This window comes from Podarcis gaigeae (genome assembly GCF_964106915.1).
Source record: "Podarcis gaigeae genome assembly, chromosome: 10".
Classification (NCBI taxonomy): Eukaryota; Metazoa; Chordata; class Lepidosauria; order Squamata; family Lacertidae; genus Podarcis; species Podarcis gaigeae.
The window spans coordinates 17,703,314-17,728,399 of NC_139686.1; the positions used below are offsets into that span (position 1 = coordinate 17,703,314).

A 25,086-nucleotide genomic window follows, 5' to 3' on the forward strand; every position below is an offset into this window, starting at 1 on the left:
GTGCCTTCACAATTTGCTATAGTGCTCTACAAAATTCCTGCACCCCCTGCCACCGCTTGCCATTTCTGTGCCATTTGTTCATTTATTCATTTCCTTGCTTCCCTTCCACCACATAAATCTTGCCCAAACAAACTCCAAATGCCAGAAACCACATAAAATCATGGCAAGTCAAAATGTGAGAGCTTCAACTGTGTAATTCATTCTAAATGTAGAGATTTATCAATGAATTTGGGGTGCAGCCTGCAATAGCATGGACTGATGTAGCTATATTTATCTGTACAAATATGAAGCTAGTGCAGGCAGTGGTGGGGATTGGATAGGTTTTCCTCAACTGGCTGCTGAACATCATTCTCAACAAGTTGTGAAGGATCAAGGAAAGGTGGGAGGCATACTTGATTCCGAACGGAGGTATGTCGAACAGGGTCCTCAGCTGCCAGAGAGATGCTGCTGAGTAAGATGAAAAAGAGGATCAAGTTGGTGAAAACGTTATCATTAACAATGCGGTGGCAGTGGACCCGAAACCTGCAGAGAGAGAGAGAGAATCTTTTTTGTATTATTTTTTATTTCAAATATACAAATAAATACATAGATAACAGACACATGCATTAATAACCACTACATAAATCAAATAATATCACTTAATAACCTTAAAAACCTTTTAGTTTATAATATCTGTTACCCAAATTGATACCTTTTATTTTGGGTTCATTCCTTATACCAGCGGTGGCCAACTCTCAAGAGACTGTTATCTACTTTCAGAATTAAAAACTAGCAGTGATCTATCCCCGTTTTTGGGGGGTTCAGCTCAAAGTTGCTGAACTTTTTTTAGATAGGTGGAAAGCCCTGGTTTTTTTTTAAAAAAAACCTTTTTTGGGGGGGAGATCCATTTCTGGGGGGTTAAAGGCATGGGACAAAGGGGTCAATCACAAAAACGTCGCCATGGATCAAAACAGCAGCACAGAGAAAGCTCCACCTTCCCTTCCAGAGATCATACAACAATGGAGGGCGGAGTGAGGGGGCGTGGCAGGAGTCAGTTTTAGCGACAGTAAGGAAAAGGAGGGATGCGGGTGGCGCTGTGGTCTAAACCACTGGGCCTAGGGCTTGCCAATCAGAAGGTCAACAGTTCGAGTTCCCATGTCGGGGTGAGCTCCCATTGCCATCCCATCCCAGCTCCTGCCAACCTAGCAGTTTGAAAGCACGCCCAAAAGTGCAAGTAGATAAATAGGTACTGCTCCGGCGGGAAGGTAAACGGCAATTCCGTGCGCTGCTCTGGTTCACCAGAAGCTGCCTAATCATGCTGGCCACATGACCCGGAAGCTGTACGCTGGCTCCTTTGGCCAATAAAGCGAGATGAGCACTGCAACCCCAGAGTTGTCTGCGACTGGACCTAACGGTCAGGGGTCCCTTTACCTTTACCTTAAGGAAAAGGAGTCAGTGATCAATCGCAATCTACCAAAACCTTGTGGGGATCTACCAGTAGATCACGATCGACCTGTTGGACATCCCTGCCTTATAGCTATTAATAATGTTTATAATATGGTGATAAACAAAAGAGGCAATAATGGGCAGGCTTGTCTGGTGCCTTTTTCAATATTAAATGTTTCCGTTATTTCGTTATTTATAATTAATTTGGCTTTCAGGTTGCTGTAAATTGCTTTGATTCCACAACTTATTTTATTACCTAATTTCATTACCTCAATAGATTTCAGTAGAAAATCCCATGAAACATTGTCAAAAGCCTTTTCGGCCTCCACTAATAACATAGCTGTTCTTTTATTCGGTTTCATTTCCAAATATTCTAATAGGTCGATTACTTGCGTTGTTATATAATTGTCTTCCCGGCAGGAAGCCAGCCTGGCCATCGTTGATTCTTCTAATCAAAAAATTTTTAAGTGTGTTTGCTAATATTCCCAGGTAAGATCCTCCCTCTATTGTGTGGGCAGGTAATCCCTCCCCTACCTGGCCTGGTCTCCTTGGCAACGCTTCCCCCAGGTGGGATTGGACAACTGACTGAGGTAGGCGGGGACCTCCAGGTATCCCACCTGAGGGAAGGCAAAGCCAAGCCTATGCTGTTGGAGCCGCTCCAGATCTAGGGGCTGCACGCGTCCACGCAAAGGGCGCCCCCCGTTTTAAGCGGGGAGCGGTCATTCCTGTAAAAATCTTATAATCCGAATTTAATAATGAAATTGGTCTATAGTTTTTAATATTGGTCAAATCTGCTCCTGCTTCGGTATTAAAGTTATTAAAGCCTCTTTCCATGATTCTGGAGTTTTCCCGTTCTTCTAATATTTCATTCATGATCTTTTTCAGGGTTGGAAGTACAATCTTATCCTTCAGACATCGAGATAAAATAAGTTAAGTAATTTTTGATATCCACCCTTGTTTTCATAGGCCTTGTTTTCATGGCAGGTGCAAACCTGTGCCTGGGCTATACCACTTCAGACTGTGGATGGGAGCTCCTGTGTATTTTCAGGACCCACACTATTCCTGTGACTGTTAATTGCTTAAACTGTTTTTAATACTAAATTTTAAATTGTTACAACCAGCCCTGAGATCTGCTGAAGGGCAGGTAACAACAACAACAACAACAACAAATCCTTTTCCGTGCAAAATATTCCCACCATGTAGAAAACTAGCATGCCCAGTTCCTATTAACTAGTAAGTTTGTTTTTTCTTTTACATATTTCCAAAATCTTCCTCATGATTTGCTTCTTATAAAAAGTCTTCCAGACTCATGCAAGTGAAAGACATTTCTCTACAGCATGAAGATTTCCAGTGGGTTTGCATGGAAAAGATTTATCCTAAAGAATAAGGACACCACAAAACACATGCTTTTCAGACTACTATGGAAGTATGACTTTGGATCTGCTATTCATGGTTAGCAAATGTAACAACAAAACAGCCACCTCAAAATACCTGTTGCTGGGGCTGAAGATGAAAAAAGCACTGGCTTCTGGCATTGGCACAGCTTTTTCCTTGAGGTGCAATTCGGACATTGGGCGTGGACGAGGCCCAACAGGCATCTCAGGCTCTTCCTCCTCCTCTTCTCCTGAAAGGCAAAGTTTATACTTTTTAAATACTATTAATCAGAAAAAGGTTTCTGGTTTCCCTCATAAAATCTAGGCTAAAGCTGTTGTTAATTATGCTGTAGACTCTATAGAAGAGAATAAATAATCAGGGAACAGGAATTTTCTTCTGCATTTATCAGGATGCTATTAAATCCTTCCATCATCATGACATAGAGCTGTAGAATCGTAGAGTTGAAAGGGACCCCGAGGATCTTATTCTTTAAAAAAATAGTTTTTATTAAGTTTTACAATTTTATATTCAACACAATCATTATTCCCAACACTTATTGGAGCTTGTTCTATACATTTTTGTCATTTTTACAGGGACAATATACCATCGGTACACCATTTTCATATAATTCTGTTTCAAAGTTATACAATCCGTAAATTTTTAATTGACTTTCCATAATTTCTTTCCATCTTCAATTTGTATATTATGTCCTAAATTTTTACCTCCTCGTCTTTAGTTTCCCACTCTAATAATATATTGTACACCTTCTTCAGTAATTTAGTATTCTCACCTATTATTTCTCTTTGAAATCTGGATAAAGTGCAACTAAATCCTTTCTTTTTATCCTCTTTAAATACTTCATTTAATTGATGATACTGCAGCCAATCATTTACATGTTCTCAAAACTCTTCAAATTCTTTCAATTTTAATTTCCCTCCTATTTCTATTAAGAGATCTCTATATGTGAACCATTTTTATTTCCTTTTTATTTTTTTATTTTTTAAAGTTTTTTACAACAAGAAAAAAAAACACACAAATACCAAATTACACACAAATTACAAAAATAACCATAGACACATAATTTTCTTAGCAAACAATAAAACATCTATTGGTCTTAACACTAAAGACCCAACCTCCCGTCTATTCCATATTTCAAATTCATATTACTTTTTGCCAGTACACGCTTTTATAAATTTATTCTCAATAAATCTAATTTCTTATATCTACCTTGCAAGTATTACTGAAGTTCCTCGAATGCTGCAACAGAATTTAAACTACTATATTTATTTTTCAGATAATCTTTGAAAACCTCCCATTTTGAAACAAATTCCTGTTTCGATTTATTATTTATTTTTTTCTGATAAACCATCTAATTTGGCATAGTCTGTCAGCTTTTGGATACAATCTTGTATAGAGGGGATTTCATTACTCTTCCATTTTGCTGCAATCAAAACTCTTGCTGCCGCCGTCGCATATAAAAAGATACCCTTCCTCTTTTGTGGAATATCCAAATCTGTTATTCCCAGGAGGTAGGCATCTGGTTTTTTATTGAAAGAGATCTTTAGCATTTTTTGCAATTTTACATGGATACTCTCCCAGAATACCTGTATTTTCCTACAGATCCACCACATATGGTAGAATGTTCCTGATTCACCACATCTCCAGACCTCCTATTTATTTTTTTAATTGAGGTTGCTTCTGTTGGAGACAGCCACCACAGGGTCTTTTGATCTAGTAAATCTTTATATCTTTCCCATACTTTTAAAAGTGATCTCCTAATTATGTGGTTATAGAATCTTTTGCGTACTTTCCCTTTATCATACCACAAATCTGTGGTATGCCATGCCATCCAAATCTGTTGTCATGTCCTTTAAGATCTAACATATCCATATTTTCTAATTTAATCCAATCCCAGATCCAAGTACCGTATTTTTTGCACCATAACACTCACTTTTTTCCTCCTAGAAAGTAAGGGGAAATGTCTGTGCGTGTTATGGAGGAAATGCCTACAGGTGGCATGCCTATGGATTTTCCTCCTCTAAAAACTACGTGCGTCTTATGGTCGGGTGCGTGTTATAGAGCGAAAAATACGGTAACACAAGCAGCCTCATAGGATAATTTAAAGTCTGGAAGGGAAAATCCTCCTCTATCTTTAATGTCAGTAAGTAGTTTATATTTTATCCTTGGTTTCTTCCCTTGCCATATAAATTTTGAGATATCCTTTTGCCATTTCTTGAAGCATGCTATGTTACTTATTACCGGCACTGACTGAAACAAAAACAAAAATTTTGGCAATATGTTCATCTTAATCCCTGAAATTCTTCCTAATAATGATAAAATCATTCTAACCCATATTTCTATATTCCTTTTTATTTCATTTCAAATCTTTTCATTGTTATCTTTAAAGATATTAATGTTCTTGGTTTGTAAGGCAGATTCCTAAATATTTAACTTTTTTATGAATCTCGATTTCTATGGTTTGATATAATACTTTTTTATCCGATTGTGATAGGTTTTTGACTAGCAGCTTTGGCTTATTTTTATTTAATTTAAAACCTGCTACTTGCCCAAATTCCTGTATTTTTTCTAATACTTTCAGAAGAGAGTTCTTAGGATCTTCAACTGTAATTTTACACTGTTTTTAATGTTCTACTTTAAATTGTTGTAACTTACTCTGGAACCTTAGGGTGAAGCATAGGTAATCATTTGATAATAATAATGAGAAGAAAATATAATAATAATGCTGTGAAGAATGCTTTGGGGCAAATTGGGCATTGGTTTTTCCCACCTCTGTGAATCCATGCATGGAGTTAGCACCTGACCTGGTCCCTACCCCCTGCCCTTAGATGTGAATAGGGCACACAACACCAGGTGGAATGGCTATTTTTCCCTAAAAAGAGATGGAAATAAATTCTTCATTTTGTTGCTTGTTTAGAATTCAGGCAAGGCAGAAGAATTAAAAACTAAAACTCTTGAAACAAATTCTTAAAAATGAGAGCTCCAGGCACCGTGGAGATCTGAGACTATCCTTCAAGGAAGAAATTGCAAGAAGGGGCCCTGGATGGCCTGTGGGAATACAGGGAGGGTTCGGAAAAATACTTTGAGGATTTCAAGCACCTCCAGAAATCTAATGTGTTTGTGAACAGAACAACAGTAAGATGCTTAAAAACCTGCACACGCATACACTCCACAGGTGCCATTAAGGTAATTATCTAGATAAACAGAAAAACTAAAAGATGGTACAAAACAATAGCCGTGTTTAATTGTCTGCACTGGCATCCTTTACTATCTCATTTTTATGATTATTCTGTGTTCATAAATTGCCTCTTCTTTAAAAGCCAAGTGTCCAAAAACAGCTGGAGACAAAAGTTTGGATAACCCTGCCCTAAAGGATCAAGTGCATAGTTGGGAGCACTCACTGATTCCACCTTGTTACCAGAACCTTAGATAGCTAGTGGGGTGCAGAGTGCCTGTTGCCTGCTCTGGCTGCTGCTGGACAGGAATAGCATAGCCACCATAATCCATGGCCTAGTAACTTCCTGGCTTGATTACTGCTATGTGCTCTACAGAGACAGAGAGCTACCCTTGAATTTGGTTTGGAGACTGGAACTAAGACAGATGCAAAGGTGCTGCCAAGGATGGCAGCCCAAGCACATATAAATAAATTTTGAAGCACATGCACTGGGTACCTATATGTCACAGAGGCTAATCCCAGAAGTTGGCTTTGATATATAATGCCCCAAATGACTCGGAACACAACTACCTGAAAGAGTGCCTCTCTCAAAATTGGCCTACCCATTTGTTGATATCTGCAACAGAGGCCCTGTTGATAGAACCACCATTAACAGGTACCTACTGACTAGAAAAGGGACGCGGGTGGCGCTGTGGGTAAAACCTCAGCGCCTAGGACTTGCTGATCGTCAGGTCGGCGGTTCGAATCCCCGCGGCGGGGTGCGCTCCCGTTGCTCGGTCCCAGCGCCTGCCAACCTAGCAGTTCGAAAGCACCCCCGGGTGCAAGTAGATAAATAGGGACCGCTTACTAGCGGGAAGGTAAACGGCATTTCCGTGTGCTGCGCTGGCTCGCCAGATGCAGCTTGTCACGCTGGCCACATGACCCGGAAGTGTCTTCGGACAGCGCTGGCCCCCGGCCTCTTAAGCGAGATGGGCGCGCAACCCCAGAGTCGGACACAACTGGCCCGTACGGGCAGGGGTACCTTTACCTTTTTACTGACTATAAAGGGGGGGGGGAGCACACAGAAACGCCGTTTACCTTCCCGCCAGAGCGGTAACTATTTATCTACTTGCATTTTGATGTGCTTTCAAACTGCTAGGTTGGTAGGAGCAGGGACCGAGCAACGGGAGCTCACCCCGTCGCAGGGATTCGAACCGCCGACCTTCTGATCAGCAAGTCCTAGGCTCTGTGGTTTAACCCATGGCATTTCCATGTGCTGCTCTGGTTCGCCAGAAGCGGCTTAGTCATGCTGGCCACATGACCCAGAAGCTGTACGCCGTCTCCCTTGGCCAATAAAGTGAGATGAGCACTGCAACCCCAGAGTCGGCCACAACTGGACCTAATGGTCAGGGGTCCCTTTACCTTTACTGACTAGAACCAAGAACAGTCTCTTCCCATGGTAGTCATCCAGCTTTGAAACTCTCTTGTCCTTGAAATCAGATAGACACCAATGCCAAATGGGTTCCAATATCAGGGGCAGACATTTTTCTTTTGTTGAGCTCCTGAACAACAGTAATTAAATGGTATTTATCAAATAAAGGGATTTTTAAATGATTTTTTAGAAGTAAGTGTACAGTAAGGTGTTATTGGAACCTGCCTTGAGAACATGTGGTAGATGGCAATATAAAAATTTCCTTCACAAATAAATGAGCCTTGGATACCTACGGTTAATCTTTATTCAACCCAGAATCTACTCTCTCTGATGATTCCTATATATTAAAAACACAATTGCCTTCCTTAAATAAAGGAGAACAAGGGAAAGCCTGGAAAGCCCTTTGGAACTTAGAAGTGCAGTACATTTGACTAATAATGATGATAATGACATTAATGGAGCCTTTTCAATGTTTACTTTTGCTCTGAGTTTATCTTCCAGGTTTTCGCATCATTCTGGCTTTCATCCTCATTGTATGTACTTATAGAGCTTAAACTCTTTAATTTGCCTGTAAACTAGATTGTAAAATTAGTACTCTGTCTACTCTCATTGAATACATCATCATCATCATGATTCTCTTGCTGAAAAGAAGCTTGTCAGCATAGCAGATCTCTTTAGTGGCGGTTGCAAGAGCCAAGAGGCAGGTTGAAGAGTTGCATAATGAGTGCCTGGAGGGCCTGCCGCTGGGGGATGCCTGGAGCAGCATCGCAGTCTGAAGCTGAGACATCAAAGGTAGCGCAAAGAAGATTAATGTGAAAACTGGGGCAACGTGAGCTTATAAAAAACTGAATGAAGTGCATGATGGGTCTGGACCTGCTCAACCTCATCCCAATCCTGCAGGTATGAGAGGTGGGTGCTGATAAGATGCAAGTGGAGAAACTTCCAGGCAAGCAGCAGCTATCATGGAGAGCTCAACTGTGGCTGCATTTACATACCTAAGCCCTGAAGACATGTCATAAATTGGCCAATGATACAAATGCCCATTGCACTCCTGTTAGATTCTTAGTGGGTAAGCTTTACGTCAGAGCTGGCAGTCTTGAGAAAAGCAAGTATTAATCTGATAGATAGTTGAGCCTGGAAACTGGTAGGCAGTCTTGAAGGTGGGTGAAAAATCCAACACAAGTCGTGTGAGAACTGTTCAGCCTATACCTGAGCAATGAGTTACTCGGATGGAGGAGCCAGAGTCAGAAGATTGGTAAGAATTAGTGGAAATGAAATAGTGCCTTGTGTCATCAGCCCTCTGCTGTGCTGGTGAGTTGATATACCACCTTCAAGCCACCTGCAGTGAAATGTTACAATGGGAGAAGCTGACAGTCAAGCCAGCAGTTACATTATCTAAGCAAGCTGTAGCGCTGGTTGAGAGAGCAGCATGCCAGAGGTTCTACTGCAAAGGTCCTTAGTTGAAGTATCCTGCCTTTAAGAATAAGTTCACCCAAGGAAGTTTTACAAATAAAAGAAGAAAACAACAATAAAATTACAATAAAAAAGATATCAGTTAAAATACAGCAAATAACTAAAATATAGATATAAATTAAAATCAATCCCAAAATGCTTTTCAACCACCTCTAAAAGCTGATGGGGGTAAGGCTGGCAAAGCTCAATGGGAAGTGAATTCAACAATTGTGGAGCTACTACATTCTCCTAGTATATACTCCAAAATCGACAAGTCAATGACCAGCACCTTTGAAGCAGATCTTAACACTCAGGGAGGTTTTACCAACAGGCTTTACCAAAGGTGTCATGGACTTTGAAGAAGCACAAACTCAGGGCGAAAAGGAGAAATGAGCTAAGAGGAAGGCATGTTTGACAAACCCTCACCGTGATCAACTCTCGTCCAAAAACCTATGTCCCCACTGTGGAAGGACATGTGGATCCAGAATTGGCCTCCACTGTTGACACAGTGTTCATGGAAGACAATCTTATTCAGCCATGAGTGATTGTGAAAGAAGAAGATATTGCAACAACAAAGCACCCATAATCGACCATGGCAAGCAAGCATGTCATGCAGCATTTGTCCTGTTGAACTATGAATATCAGCTGCCATTTAGTGGAAACTGAGAAACACCTTCCTGGACATAATTTAGATGGGGAAACCTACTCAAAAGCTTGCAGATGGGCAAGGTAGTTATAGTCAAAGACTGTCTGGTTACCTATTTGTAAGGATTCCTATTACCACAAACCCCCCCAAAAGGACTCCAGTGAACCAAACCTGTCTATCCACAACTTCAGCAGGGCAGGTAAAAGGCAAAGGACCCCTGGATGGTTAAGTCCAGGCAGACTTGACTATGGGGTGCAGCACTCATCTCACTTCAGGCCAAAGGAGTTGGTGTTTGTCGGCAGACAGCTTTCCAGGTTATGTGGTCAGCATGACTAAACAGCTTCTGGCACAACGGGACACCGTGATGGAAGCCAGAGTGCACAGAAACACCGTTTACCTTCCTGCCACAGTAGTACCTATTTATCTACTCACACTGGAATGTTTTCAAACTGCTAGATTGGCAGGAGCTGTGACAGAGCAACAGGAGTTCACCCTCTTGGGTGGACTCGAACTGATAACCTTCCGATAGACAAGCCCAAGAGTGCTTTGAGTACTCTTTCCATCTGGTTGGGCAGGCTGAAAAACATTGTTGAAGAAAGGAATTGATCTCATTGAAGCAGCAGATAAAATAACAGTTTTGAGGGATTTGGTGACTATGAGAGATTTCTAGAAGATTGGCTGGTGGTATCTGGAAAAGAATCTTTGGTAATAAGACTTGAGATTTTAAAAAATGCTTTGAAATAGCTGATGCAGGATAAAAATAATGATATCCAGAGTTGTCTGGATTGTAGCAAAAGCCTGGCTTAACAAGAGCACCTGCATGCAGACAGAGTACAAGAAGAGGTCTAAAGTCAGATGCTGTTCCAGATGGGTGATATGAGAAAACATTATTCACATCTGCAGTGCCACAGGTTTGGTTTGCTAATAAGGAGTCCAACATGTTCAATGATCACAGAGCAGCTGATATGCAAACAGGAATAAATATACATGATTGGGGAAATTACATGCACATATATAGGGCAACCCCCCAGATGCTGTGCCTCAGAAGCAAATATCTTAGGGACACACTACAAAGCAGCCTTGGTGTTTAACACCACCCCCTAAATCATTTACAAGAAAGGAGATCCTGACTAAACACCAGGAAAAACTTTTTGATAGTAAGAGCTGTTCGACAGTGGAACAGTCTCCCTCAGGAGGTTGTAGACTCTCCTTCCTTGGAGGTTTTTAAGCAGAGGTTGAAAAGCCATCAGTCACAGATGCTTTAGCTGAGATTCCTGTATTGCAAGGGTTTGGACTAGATGACTCTTGGGGACCCTTCTAACTCTACAATTCTTTGGTTCTATATTTTCCAGCTCCAAACCACCCATTATGTTTTTCCTTGCAGGGGAAGCTGTGGCCTAGGGAGATTATTTTAAGCTGGAAAATTGAAGTTAGAGGAGAAAAGGTTAGAGTACCTCTCCATTCCCTGCTGTTTTCCAGACTTCCACTATAGTTTGGTAACAGCAAAAATAACCAAGAAACATGCGGAAGGAAATAACTCATTGCATGTAACACCTAGTTTGGTCTTGAGACAAATATTTCATGCATGGCAGACTTAGAATATGTTTTGTTAACTATTGAGGTTTTCTTTAGAGCTTTTAAGAGGTGAAAATACATAATGTACAAAGACAAGATTCATACTTAAAACTCCCCTACAAAGCAAGCCACTCTCATTCTCATTTCAGAGATGGAGTCAGAAGTACTGAGACATATAGTGAGTAGCGGTCAGAGGTAATGGGCCAAAATGTGTGTGTTTGTTTTTTGCTTCCCAGTGCTATGGCTGTAGCATGCTATCGAGTGGGGAAGGGAGTGAGGAAGTCAGTGAGGTGTAGACACAGTGCTTCCACTGCTGTGCCTGCACCACACCAGCCTCCCTGTTGCCTTGCTTCTCTCCTTCTTGATAACCAGAAGTAACACTGGTAATGAGAAGCCAGATAAATAGCACAGCCCACCCTATCCTACCAACTGCTACTGCAGACAGTGGTTTATCCAAGGCCACCAAACAAGTTCATAGTTGCATATGTTTCCGAGTCAAACGTCCTGCCCACTAAATCATACTGATTCAGGAATGATTTATACAACTTCTGAACACAGTGGCTGAATTAATCCACTGGCTGGCACACCAGTGTTTAGGTAGCACTAAAATGGCACCTTTGAAAAACGCTGGAAGCCATTAAATTCTGCAACTGAGCAATATCAGGCATGTACAACGAGCTCATTGCAGAAAGGGAGTCATGGTATATAACACAATTCACATTATCTTCCCACAAACCCAATGCTCATGTGAGTAGACCCCCAGTTGCCTTTCCAGTGGGTAGGCAGCAAGGTTTTTGCTCCATCCCCTTGGCTAGGAGAAACAAGAAAATACATATAAATTAAGCAGATATATACAGACCTGCTTAATTTTCAGCTGGTGAGGTTGTAAAACCTGACATACCAGTGGCTGCTCACAGCTGTAACACAGATAGCTGCGACTATAACATACAATACTGTATAATAAAAATGGAAATTTGTCTTACCATGAATTTCTTAAGATCCTGATGGAAGACATTCTTAGACTCAGATGACGTCTCCTACAGGAGTATCAGGAAGGGTCCTTTCAAGCCTTTTGCCTCCTCTCCAGGGGGAGGAGTCACCTCTCTAGAAAGCATAGACAACTCCTCAACCCCAAATCGATTGTTCGACTGGCAAACCACAAACCCTGAGCCTAACTGAAAAAGACTCACAGGAAAAAACAGAAAAACCCAGACATAGACAAAGAACAGAAACTGAACTGCCAGAAACAACACAGGAATCCCTTACTCCACCACCCCCAGAAGATAATGCCCTAAGATGGAAAAGGAAGGCCTAACAGTATGTGACAAAGCAGGCAAATCCATAACCTAGTTCCCTCCCTGCCAAATGCAAGCAGGGGAAGGAGAGGTGTGCATAATGTCTTCCATCTGGATCTTCAAACAGAAATTTATTTTAAAACAATTTTCTGTTTTTGCCAAATCTATATGGAAGGCATTTCTAGACTGGCATATAACATAGGTACAAGCAGAAACCCAGAGTGGACTCCCTCTGCCAATCACTTTACTCATTCATAGGCCTCAGCAACACAGTCCTATCAAAATTTGTGTCAGCCACCACAAAACAAACAATTTTGTGATGTCTAGAGAAAGGGCCAGGGAGGCCCACATAGCTGTCCTACAGATACCCCCACCAGAAAAGTTCTCTTCAAGGCAACCAAGACTGCAGCACTTCTCAAAGAATAAGCTATGATGACTTGGGATGCAATTGACCCAGTGAATAATACACTTCACTAACTGCCTCCTGAAGCCAAAGGGGAACGGAGGATGATGAGACTTTTTTCCCCCAACAGAGAAGCCCAAATAAGACAGAAACAGCTACTCACACTTCCTGAAATTGAATGACCTCTTGAGTTAAAAATGGAAAAAGTATGCTATTCACATTATTGGGAGTAGGAAGGATTCTTACCAAACAAAGATAGGTTCACTTCCTGTGACTTAAGAAAAATGGAGTTCACCTTAGGCGTGAGCACTAGGTCTGTGCAAAGAACCACTTTATCAGGATGTAAAATAAAATAGAGGGGTCAGCTTCCAGCTCCAACACATCTGGTTGAGGTGATAGCCACCCAAAATATGACTTTAAGGGTCAACCATTTCAGAGTGCAAGTGGCCATCATCTCAAAGAGGTCCCATAAGAACTGAGAGCACCCAGTTCAATTTTCAAGAAAAAAATCTATGGACAAGTGGAGGAGCAACAAGTGCCACACCTTTAATCTTTTAAAAAGAGGGTGAGCAGACAAAGGTGGGCCTTCAAGATTAGCCAGTACACTGCTCAGTCCTCCCAAACTGGCAATATTAGAGGATCCTGCACTGCCAAATTCACCAGGTGTAGAATCCAAGGCCTTCTTGGCCAGTAAGTGTCAGTCAGGATCACCTCAGCCTACACTGATGATCCTTCTTAAGCATTTTCTGCATTAAACAGTGCAAAGGCATATAGCAACCCCAGAGGCCACTCAATCTCTAAAGCATCCACACCCCATGGTCCCAGAGATTGAAAACAAGAGAAAGGTATCAAGCTGGGCATTGCTCTATAAAGCAAACTGATCTGTTATTGACTGATCCAAACAGTGCACTACTAGACAAAACACCAGGGGTTTTAACTGCCACTTGGCCTCCCTTGTTGATACCTGGCTCAACCAGTCTGCTGTCTGGTTGTCCACTCTGGCTAAATGTTCTACGTTCAAGCTGAGTAAATGCTGCTCTACTCATCTCAGAAGTGTATCCATCTCCACCATCAATTTCACATCTCACTGATAACTGATGTGAGCTTTGGCAGATGGCTTATCCATCCTGACCATAAGGTGATGGTCCCAGATGTCCATCTCCAGTTGCTTGGGTCCAATTCCATTGATACTGAACTGTGTTTATTCAGTGGTCCACACCTCTTGAGTGGCCTTATTAACTAGAGAAGTTCCTCAACTGCAGATATACAAGTCATGAGCGCCAATTGGGAAGGCTCCTCCAGAGACACATCCACAGTTAGGTGCCATGGAGTCAGTCACTAGACCAGTTCTTTCTTCACTGTCAATAGGATTTCCACCTGCAAATGATGCCTCACTGCAGTGAGGTTCTGTTAACGGTCTTTGCAGTGACAGAGTGTGCAACTGAGTCCATGACACAAAGTCAAAACATGACACTAAGCTATCAGATCCACTAAAGCAGTGCCCAGGGCAAGATGAAGTGCTGCCACTCACTCTAATGTCAGACACATGGAGAACTAATTTGTGTCCAGACAAACCCCAAGGTGTGCCCAATACTAAGTGGGAGAGAGTGCACTCTTCTTCACATTAATCACAAACCCTAGGTCACTTGAAGAACCTGTCCCCTAGATGGAGCATGGATCAGAATGTTGACCAGATATGGATGACTGCAGATGCCTCTGGTGTGGAAATGGGCCCAGTGCTATCAATACCTTGGTGAAGATTCTCATTGCCAAATGAGACTAAAAGGCAATGCCCAGTAATGGTAGAGATCCTGACTGTAGGTGAACTGGAGAAACCACCAGTGGAAGGTTGGATTGAGACATGGAGACATCAGTTAAGGTCATCCAGTCTCCCCTTCTTGGTGCTGCCATGATGGACCTCAAAGTCTTCATTTTGAAGCATTTCTTCTCCACACATTTGCTGAGCCTGCTGAGGTCTAAGATGGTGTCTATTTTTCTTGGATACATGCAGGAGTTTGTTCAAAGATGTAGGGAAGACCCTCTTTGTACCCACATCCAAGGACTGAGAGGAGAAAGGCTGCACATGAAGATCTTCCTAAGTCAGTTCTAGGACCCTGTGAGCCTTGGCCAAAAGGGCCAGAAAAACATCAGAAGCAAATACTTTCAGACTGAACTACTTCCAGCCCTTCCTCACCTACCCTTCCTCTCAGAGGGGCAGGGGGAATGGGGGGATCCATATAAGAAAAAGGGGCTTCAGAGCTCACCACCAGAGTTGCCTGCTGATACTTCCTTCTAGCCTCAGGACCAGCAGCTCCTGACTCTCTTATGCCAGCTGTCCCAGCAACCACAGCCCCAGTCTCCACCACACATTTCCTAGCATGAGACCTGGACTGACTTCAAGAAACAGCCCTAGAAGAAAGGGGAGGAGGAGGGGATCCCACAGAACTAGAATTTGCTGCCCCCTGTTCTTCTTATGGCGCTTGTAAGACTTTGTAGAAGGGGTCCTTCCTCTCCCCTCTCTCAGAACTAAACTGCAAGGAATACTCAACCTCTCTGAATCTCCTGGAAAATAAACTTCCTGACCCAGAAGAAAAAACAGGGGAATTCTCCCATTCCCAAGAAAAGACACCAGGAGTTTCTGTAGTAATGATGTATGCATTGCTGGTCTAAAGCTACAAAGATGGGTTCAAACACAGAGATCTCTTAGCCAAGGAGGTTCTGCAGTCAGACAAGTCCACTGTTGGGAAACCATAATAGCAGGAGCCCACATAAAGTAGAGATAAAGCCATCAAAAATACAGTTTCCCATAACCTCAGGGGGGAAAAGATGGGAAACAATTTCAGCATGCTAAACCACTTGTCAACAGTGTGCAATAACAACCCTACTTCCAGGCACTAGTGTACCTGCTAGTTATATAGCTGGGATCACAACAATGCCAGAAACCACCAAATGACTGGACCATCCGGAAAAAAGGCACAGAGGAAAACAGCTGCTTCAAGCAACAAGAGAAAACAAAACGGCATTCCTGCTTGTTAGTGGACATGCCACCGCACTCCAGTGCCCAAAGACTGCCCCATCAGAGGTACAACACATTCCAGGATCTAGTAAGACCCACCAGATCCAAAGAAATTCTCCCCTTCCTCCACACCACTCAGAAAGGACAACAATGAGGAGAGGAGAGAAAGCACAACAACCAGGGAAAGAAAAGACAGAAACAGAAACAAAAAAGTCAAGAGAAAAATAAACACCAGAGAGGAGAAAACACCAAAACCAAAACACTCATAGATCCAAGTAATAGCACCACAAGAAAAGGAGAGACGTTAGGGACAGAAAAAACTGGCTGACAGCAAGAGTACACAAGAACCTAGCCTTCACCAACCACAGGCAGGGTTGGTCTGACTAGAAAGATGACTCCTCCCTTTGGAGAGGAGGCAACAGGCTTGAAATGACCCTGCCTGATCCTCCAGTAGGAGGCATCATCTCAATCTAGGAATGTCTCCCATCTGGATCTGGCAAATACCTGTTATTTCCATAGAACTAAAGAGATGATTCCATCTTGTCAAGTACAATTATCAGCTGGTTATCTTTTATTGAGTGATATGGATCTATCTGTGATGCAGCTGGAACTGCCTTCGCTGTTTTAAGTTGCAGCTTCTTGTGCTAGTGGGAGGGAAAAAAGTGAGCACAGCAGTGAATTACCTGGTGTCTCTGTAGTAGGATAAGGATTCTTTTCTTCATTTTCATTAGGCTGATATTCATCTACATTGCTCTGACAAAAAGAAGGGAAAAGCATAATAGAGCTTGCTTTATTCATCCATCCCATTTTATTGATTCAGTCATTCATAAATATGATTCGGCAAAGCAAGTTGGAAGGTAACAAGCAGCAGACCTTATTAGAAGGTGGAGATTCTCCATCGGCAGTGATCGATTTCAGTTCAATTTTCTCCTCCTTTGTCTCCCCCTCCACAGCTGGCTTCTCAGGCTCCTGTTTCTTTTCAGGACTAGCAGTCCTAATAATTCAGCAAAAAAGAGAAATGCAAATGTTCACAAAATATGGAATGGTGTTTTCTGTTACAGACTCCCATGAGTAGTGCATAGCTTATCATGTCAACAAGCACTTGGTACAATTCTGACAGGAACATGAGGCAGAGGTGTTCCCCTATCTCCTTTATTATCGCTGCCCCCCCCCCCCCAATCTTGAAACTCCAATGAACAATGTCTGTTTCATGTTCATGAAGAAGAATTTGGTATTGCGAGAAGAAAATAATGCCTTCTCATAGGAGGTCATTAAAGTATGAAAAGGGATGGCTTTGAGCACCCTCCTAGGCTATCTGCTCAACCATTTCATTTCTATTATAACACATACCTCACCTCTCGTTAAGATGAGCTGGTGAGATGCCATTAACTAAATAATAAGAGAATTTCAAAAATATAGTGGTTTGCAGCCTAAGGTAATTTAAGGAAGTTAATGGAAGAAAAGTTTCTCATGCTCCCCTCCCCTCTGCAGCTCTCATGCCCCATCCGACATAGTTCAGAATGGCCCCCATTTTCCAGAGGGGCTTTTCAGGGAGTAGAGGGGGAAAGGAACTTATTTTCATTCTTTTTCTCTCTCTCCACCCCCTTTATGGATGCTTTTCATCTGATGGAAGCTTCCACAGAATTTGAAAGATTAATAGATGCTGGCTGAATAACATATAACCACCAAATCTGTTTTGAGACACACATGCACAGAAGCATTAATTTTGGGCACTGAGTGGTTTCTGCCTCTCTGATGTTTAAAACCAAGCCACAGAAAGCATTAGTGTCTAGTGAGCCAACATGGTTGACCAGTACCAGTGTCAACTCTACCATTTAAATATTTGGCTTAACAGAATGAACACAGAAGGGAAAACAAAAAAATTCCTTCCAGTAGCACCTTAAAGACCAACTAAGTTAGTTCTTGGTATGAGCTTTCGTGTGCATGCATACTTCTTCAGTATCTGAAGAAGTGTGCATGCACACGAAAGCTCATACCAAGAACTAACTTAGTTGGTCTTTAAGGTGCTACTGGAAGGAATTTTTTTGTTTTGACTATGGCAGACCAACACGGCTACCTATCTGTAAACAGAAGGGAAAGATAATCTACTTTTATCCTACCTGTAGGTTACAGTACCAAACCAGGGATATAAAATGTGGCTGATTGGACATACCTTTACTCTCAAGAACCATCTAGGGATATTGTTTTATACCAAACTAGAAACAAAGGGTTTACCTAGCTAGTTTTTTCCTTTCTTTTTCTTCTTCTTCCTCTTTTTGAGCAGATGTCAGGCTCTCAGCATCAGCAAGGTTGTCCACAGCAATGGCCAAAAAGACATTCAGCAAGATGTCTGTTTGCATGTTTCATTAAAGAAAACATGTTTAGATGCAGCCCCAACTACAGAGGTTGGAAACTAGTTCTGACCAGTGGGAATGATGTTTAGCTCCACACAGACCAGCATGCCAAGTTTGACAGGTGAGTGGGACAGCCTACCTGTCAACCACCTGATGTCAGGGGGTCCATTTTTGCCTGCAGAGGTTGAAATCAAACTGCAGGCCAGAAAAATGTGCAGCACTTCCTAAGCATTGATAATCCACTGAGTGTTGGGACGGGGGAAGCGCTGCACAAATGGCTTTAAAGGCACCATTGATCAGCTGACCTGCAGTGGCTTCAAATTCCCTTTTGTTCAAGCCCACCTTTATCTGTCCCACACCTGATCCTTATATGATGTCAGGTGTAAGACTGGTGGCCGTGGCTTGGATGAAATGACCTTGTGAGTCTAATGAAGAGGCCTGGTGGGCCTAATCAGGCCCATAGCCCAGAGGTTCCTTACCCCTGACCTACAACATGCCATTGCACTCACTTTCCTGTTTTTGTTCTGGCCATATTGTTCTGAGAGTTGGCTATATAGTGTCAGGGCAGGTGTCAGGAACAGGTCAGCAATAACTCATATCGTGTCAGTAAAGCTAACTCTCTTTATTCAAAGAAACAAAACAGCACAGGAGGCCAGGGCCAGTGAGTATAGCAACTCTTCCCAGTAGTTCTTGCCCCAATGAGGCAGTCGCAAGGACTGAAGGTCCCCACCTTCTAACAGCTCCCTAAGTTTCCTCTTCCCCTGGCCCTTTCCAAGCAATCTGAGACTCTTGATGCCCTTTCTGTTTTTGCTCCGTCCTTTTCATTCCTTTTCTGGTTCTAGGAGACCAGAGGGGAGAGGGAGAGGGGGAGCCCCCCCCCAGGCTTCTTCAGTAGCCTGACTCATCTCTGCCTCTTGGCTTCCCTCTCTAGCCTCCTCTTCTGCCTCTGTTTCTGGACTGCTCTCTGACACAGACTCTTCCTGCTCACTAAACTCTGTCACCTCCTCAGCTTCTGATATCCCCCACCCCGTCTGCTCCCTCTTTTCCCTCTGACCACTCATTGTCATCCCACTACCAATCCCCTGGATCAGCGCCTTCTTTCCTTGGGTGTTCCCTGGCAGGTGCCTCCCACCACTCCTCTGCATCCAGCCAGTCCATGACATCTAGTGGGTCCATAACCAAATTTTGGTCTATTAGAAAATTGTCCACAGAAATATGGCCCACCCACCCCTGTACAATATCACATGCTCCAGATCTGCAAATGATTCTTGTAAATTTGGCACATCAATGGAAATGTGCACAACTGTTTAACGGCTCATCATGTGTTATTAATATTCAAATATTCAAATATTAAATCAGCTGCATATGGAACACATGCACAATATTACACACCATATCTGAAAATCATCATGTGTTAGTCCACATATGGTGCTAATTTGGTGCTTTTCTGAAGACGTGTGTAAGAAAGCTGAGCGCTATGCTGCCATATTAGTTAGAAATACATAGAACGCTGCAGTTCTTCATATTATTTCTTATAGTTTAAGATGGATTTTTTTCCCAAATAAATTTCCTTTTTTTTAAATGCCCACTTTTGTAACAAAAACTTCACTTTTTCAGTATATTTATGTAAGCATACTCAATAAAACAATTATAATTTGGTTCTTTTTTGAACTTCAAAAATCTTCCTTTGCTTTTGCTATTTTTTAAATTGTAGTAAGTGGCAGGGTCTTACTACTTAAGTGCCAGCTTCAGGATTTGAATTACTAAGATCCTGCAATATGCCCTCAGTGGGGTCATTACTGTGGGCTGCATGTGCTTTTGATTCTTTTAAATGCATCTCCTCCGCTCTGCTCCTCAACATTGCTTGCATCAGAAAAAGTGGGTACTGGTCCATGAAAATTTAGGTAACAAAAATGTATTTCTTTTTAAGGTACCAAATATCTCTTTGCTGTCCTCCCTATTGTCTTTACTCACTCATCCGTCTATCCCTCCTGAAGAAGCAGGTGAGAGAATGACATACTCAGTCAAAATGAAAAGTTAGGTGAGGAAGCAGGTGCAGGTAGTGAGAGAGAAGAGCACTAGAGGCCAAGAAGCTCGTTAGCAGTAGCCCTTTGGCTCAGTCATGGACCTCAGCATGGGCTCAACCATATCAACCTCTAATGCTGTCCCTACAGTTCAGCCCAGTTGTCAAAGAACACAAAGGTAGTAGCAAAGGATACAGTTTCCACAGATGAAGAGGATTATGAAGTAAATACAGACCAACATTCCTGGAAAAGAGGGGCCGCCATAAGCCATGATCCCATCATACATCACCGAATTCCAGTCCTCCCCAGTCAGGATCTAAACAACACATTCCCACCAATAGGGGGACACACAATGTTAGACAGCCTGCAGAAAACCTGCAAAAAAAACTGTTAGAGAGAACACAAAATTCTATCTTAAAGAAGCCTTCCCTAACATGTGCTGCAACCTCCATTCTTAATGCGGGTTATGGAGAGGAAGTGCCTTGGCATTTGCCATGCAGGAACGGGCATCTTTATCCATCATCTGTACAGTAGCTTGTCTTTGCACATTAATTGACATTACAAATGTCTTGTAGGCTCTCTGGTGACACCTGTGACATAGATATCACACACTAAGGACTTGTTTAAAATTTGACTGGGAACACAGCTGAAAAGTAGATTTAATGTTAACATCTGATGTGCTCTTTTAGGCATAATGAGCACAGTCTAGAACAGGCACATTAGCAGCACCATACCTGCAAATGAAGTACCAAGACTCTCTTTCCTGGGGCAATATAAAATATGATGGGGAGGAGAAGTAGGAAAATACTGCAGTGTGAATAATCATATTGCAGGTGTTTGTGGCATCCCCAGTGAGAGTGTGCTGTTCTAATAGCAATTTCTGAGTCATCTGTGAAACTGTCCCTGCACTGGTGGATAGCTGTAACTATCTGAAAATCAAAAAGCCTTAGTGTGCCCCACAACAAAAGCACAGAACTCACAGTGATTTGCAAACTAAGTTCTGGTGTGCCTGTTTTACATTAGCTAGCTAGCTGAACAGGAAGGATGCAACCAGTATAGTATAGTAACACTGAAATCACTTTTTTTTAAACACAGGAGGCTTGCATAGTTCACCCTCCCCCAGTCCCCTGATTCAACGTAGGGTTCATCTGAAGCTGCTGCATATCCCTAGTAAGAACTGTACCACTTCAGGTTGGGGATTGCAGATTTGAATACGTCTACATGTTATCTCCTTTCTACACCAGAAATCTATGCTTGAATGCATCTCTTGTGCAGATTATTAACAACAGGGAGTCTTTTATGAGATCTCACAGCATTATGGTACAGCCTCCAAGTTTGTACCACATGCTGCTTCTATAGGTTTGAAGTAGCCCCAACAACGTTGTTAACTAAATAACCTGACCTCAGTTTCTCCCAAGAGTGCTTCTGTATTAAGATCTCATTTCTGTATTAAGATCTCCATGAGATGTTAGGCTATAGAACCTCTCAGAGGTGGCCTCTTTGTTATGAAAAGCATGTCCCCAAGGAGGCCCACCTTTGGCTTTTAGAAAATGCTGCAAAATTATTATTTTTAACTCCAACTGGCTTTTAATGAATGTTTATTATAATTTTTATTGGCACAAGAGCTTTATTCACTGTCATTGAATCTACCGCCATTTACGTAAATAAATCAAATAAAGCCATACCTGAAACACAGTGAGCAGCGACTGGGGAAAGTTGTCAAATGTGCTTCTCCTGGTTTGCATCTCATCAAAGTTAAACTTGCCCCCAAAGAGCTGCATCCCTAGGAGGGAGAAGATGATGATGAAGAGGAAGAGAAGTAGCAGCAGGGAGGCGATGGAGCGCACAGAGTTGAGCAGGGAAGCCACCAAATTACTCAAAGAGTTCCAATACCTGAAGAGCCAAAAGAAAGGTGGTTACATTTCTTCTGTCCAAAGCAGATACTGCTCATCTGCATCAGGTATCACCTTCAGGCAGGCTGTATGGTGACTATAAAACATGGCTTTTCCAAACAGCCTGTGAAGAAATGAACCATTCATGAGCTTCCCTATGATAATGTGACCTACGGCAGTTAATGAGCATTTTTATGGCCACATGTGAAAAACACACAAGTCCTCCACCACTTCTGCACCTAGCATGCCGGGAAGATTACTTTTCAAAAAGTGTTATAAATATACAGCAATTAGTAGGTGCTGCTTCAGTAAGTTACATTCTAGCCAACCTCATTACAACACTCACAGCTGTTCAAAGCAAGGCAGAATACCTCACTGAAGAGATCAGCTCAGTGAAAACCAACAAGAACAGATGGGAAAACAGTTTGGAATCAAAGCCAGATTGGTTGAAAATCTGGTTTGTGTGTGCTCATTCTTGGATGAAGGGGACCAGGCTTCTTGGTTTCTGGGGAATTGCGGTGGGGTCATCATAATGTTTATACTAGGCCAATCCCACAAAGCAGAATTCAAATTTATCTTGATAACTTTCAGCCCTTGTGCAATTTATTTATATGTTTTAAACACTTACACCACACTTTTTAATTAAAATTTGCAAGGCAGCTAACAATAAAAGAAGAGTGCAAAATATATAAGAGCCCTAATGACAGCTGATAAAACACCACTAGAGCTACAAGATAAAACATCACAATAAAATTCAACAGAATCTAAAAGAGAAGGCAGGTAAAAACTCATTTTCATTAAAAGTCTGGTTTAAAATAAATCTTTAACCTGGTGCGTAAAATGCAGCAATAATAATGAGAGCACCCAGAGACAGCCCTCTAGTGGTGAACTTAAAATAGACAGGTTCCTAAGGTAGGAGTCATATAATGAAGATAGAGTTGAGCCACGCAAATGGTTATGAGAATCTTCATCATTGTGGAGTCAAAATATCTTATGATTATGAAATGCTGGAGGGAAAGAGGACTACTGCAATGCACTGTATGTGGGATCACTACAGAAAATGGTCAGTTCAGAACACGTCTGCAAGATGGCTAACTGTATAAAGGCAAGTATATCGCAACAGTGCTTCACTGACACTCAGTCCATTTCTGAGCCTGATTCAATTCAAGGTGCTGGTTTTGATCTTAAAGGGACTTTATGACCAGGAATCAGAGTACAGTCGTACCTTGGTTCTCGAACACCTTGTGACTCAAACATTTTGCTTCCTAAACACCACAAACCCGGAAGTGAGTGTTCCAGCGAACTTTTTTTGGAAGCCGAACGTCTGATGCGGCTTCTGTGGCTTTTGATTGAGTGCAGGAAGCTCCTGCACTCAATCGGAAGCTGCATCTTAGTTTTCAAATGTTTTCGGAAGTCGGACGGACTTCCGGAACGAATTCCATTTGAGAACCAAGGTACGACTGTAGTTAGATGGATGCCTCTCTTCACAAGAACCTACCTGAAACCTGAGATCTTCAGAGGCCCTTTTCCAAATGCCCCACACCAAGTGAAGTGTAGCTATGGGAGAGAGAGCCTTTTTGAGCGATGGCGCCTCAACTATGGATTGTCTTCCCCAGAAACGCTCACTTAGTGCCTACCATAATGTCATTTTGGCACCAAGAGAAGACTTTGTTCTGACTCTCTGCACCTGTTTATATGCTGTACTTTATTAGCTTCTCGTTACTAAACTATTTTTTTTAAATTTGGGAACTTTGTTATAAGACAGTCTGTAAACAAAACAAATAATGATATCTATTATCTAAACTGCCACATACACATGGCAAGAAGAGAGAGTCAGGGATTGAATAACTGGTAAAAAATGATTCCAGAAAGTAATATTTGCCTAAGACATTACTGCACACAAGATTTCCACACAGAAATGAGCAATTTCCCTTTGGCTGCATGAACTCCATTAAATATAAAAATTAAGGGGGTGGGGTGGGGAGAGAAATACCTTGTGATTTTAAAAATTCTTAGCAATCGCACACATCTCAGCACTGAGATACCCAGTGGTGACATGATCTTTGTTTCCACCAAGATGGTCTCTAGGATTCCACCACACACAATAAAACAGTCAAAGCGGTTGAAGAGAGAGACAAAGTAGGCTTGAAGACCCAGGCTGTACATCTTCAGGAGCATCTCAGCCGTGAAAAGAGCCAGCAGTACCTTATTGGCAGTGTCTCATAAAAATAAATAGACAAATAATGATCATTATAGTGGCACTAAAAGACAAATATAACAGAAAGACTGTAAGAAGAGCAGAAATCTTCAAATTAGGTTTTATCCCTTGCAACTGCTGTCTTCAGCAATTCATTACTGTGAACTTTTAACCTGTGTTTTGTTTTTACAGACATTTTGGACAACTTTTCAAATGTTGATAACAAATCCTAGGGTTGTAGCCAATGTTAGTTAGACAGAGGGTACACCCATAGAAATCAATGTATATGACTAGCTTAGGCCCATTAATTTCAGTGGGTCTAAATCTGAAAAGAACAGAACAAGATGTAACCCTTGATGTCCAAACTAAATATTTGAATTTCAGTATAATTTTGTTTAATCTCTATTCTTGTTTCCCTTTTCTGATAACTCAGAAAAATATAGCAGCTGAATTCTACCACACATCTGATGCTGCATTCCAATACCCTGCTGCATTCCAATACCCCACTTTCTCTTACACACCAACACCCCCCCACCCCCCATTGAAATTTCCACTGGTGAAAAACCACTCACTGGAAACAGTAGTTGTTTCCCTCACAAATGGAAATAGCTTTTAACATGACTTTCAACAGATCATTTTGGGCAATGAAAATTACAGGCACAAGGGCCTGACCTGAATCAGAGACCACAGTTAGGGGGAAAGGGTTAAAGTCTCTTTACTCTCATACCAGACACCCATCCAGATCGGGCACCCAGCATCTGCAATTTGCTGCTTTCCCCTCTCCTGCCACAATCAGGAGATAAGTCCAGAATCAGGGAGGTGGTTCAAG

General features: G+C 42.0%; 2 protein-coding genes and 1 long non-coding RNA gene across 12 annotated transcripts in view; 1 reads left to right on the forward strand and 2 right to left on the reverse strand.

Annotated features, from left to right (window-relative positions):
• The window catches only part of LOC310826186 (tigger transposable element-derived protein 1-like), a 1,677,490-nt gene that overhangs the window by 1,235,802 nt on the left and 416,602 nt on the right, over window positions 1–25,086 (reverse strand). The window lies entirely within an intron of this gene.
• CACNA1C (calcium voltage-gated channel subunit alpha1 C) overlaps window positions 1–25,086 on the reverse strand; it is a gene marked incomplete at its 5' end in the record, with an annotated part of 442,620 nt that overhangs the window by 99,113 nt on the left and 318,421 nt on the right. For all 9 annotated transcript variants that reach the window (XM_083699782.1, XM_083699784.1, XM_083699786.1 and 6 more), the window contains 8 exons: window positions 393–522; window positions 2,917–3,049; window positions 16,474–16,543; window positions 16,664–16,784; window positions 18,026–18,140; window positions 20,364–20,484; window positions 21,854–22,061; window positions 24,054–24,279. In XM_083699782.1, coding sequence (XP_083555908.1) covers window positions 393–522; window positions 2,917–3,049; window positions 16,474–16,543; window positions 16,664–16,784; window positions 18,026–18,140; window positions 20,364–20,484; window positions 21,854–22,061; window positions 24,054–24,279 — 1,124 coding nt within the window. The remainder of the gene's footprint in view (window positions 1–392; window positions 523–2,916; window positions 3,050–16,473; window positions 16,544–16,663; window positions 16,785–18,025; window positions 18,141–20,363; window positions 20,485–21,853; window positions 22,062–24,053; window positions 24,280–25,086) is intronic.
• On the forward strand, window positions 4,894–20,357 carry LOC310826343. Of its 2 annotated transcripts, none has more exons than XR_014555770.1 (3): window positions 4,894–4,960; window positions 18,075–18,265; window positions 20,075–20,357. It is a non-coding gene; the product is annotated as an uncharacterized lncRNA (long non-coding RNA). The 2 variants fall into 2 exon arrangements; XR_014555771.1 differs by lacking the exon at window positions 20,075–20,357 and adding an exon at window positions 16,852–16,925 and having other exon boundaries at window positions 18,075–18,155.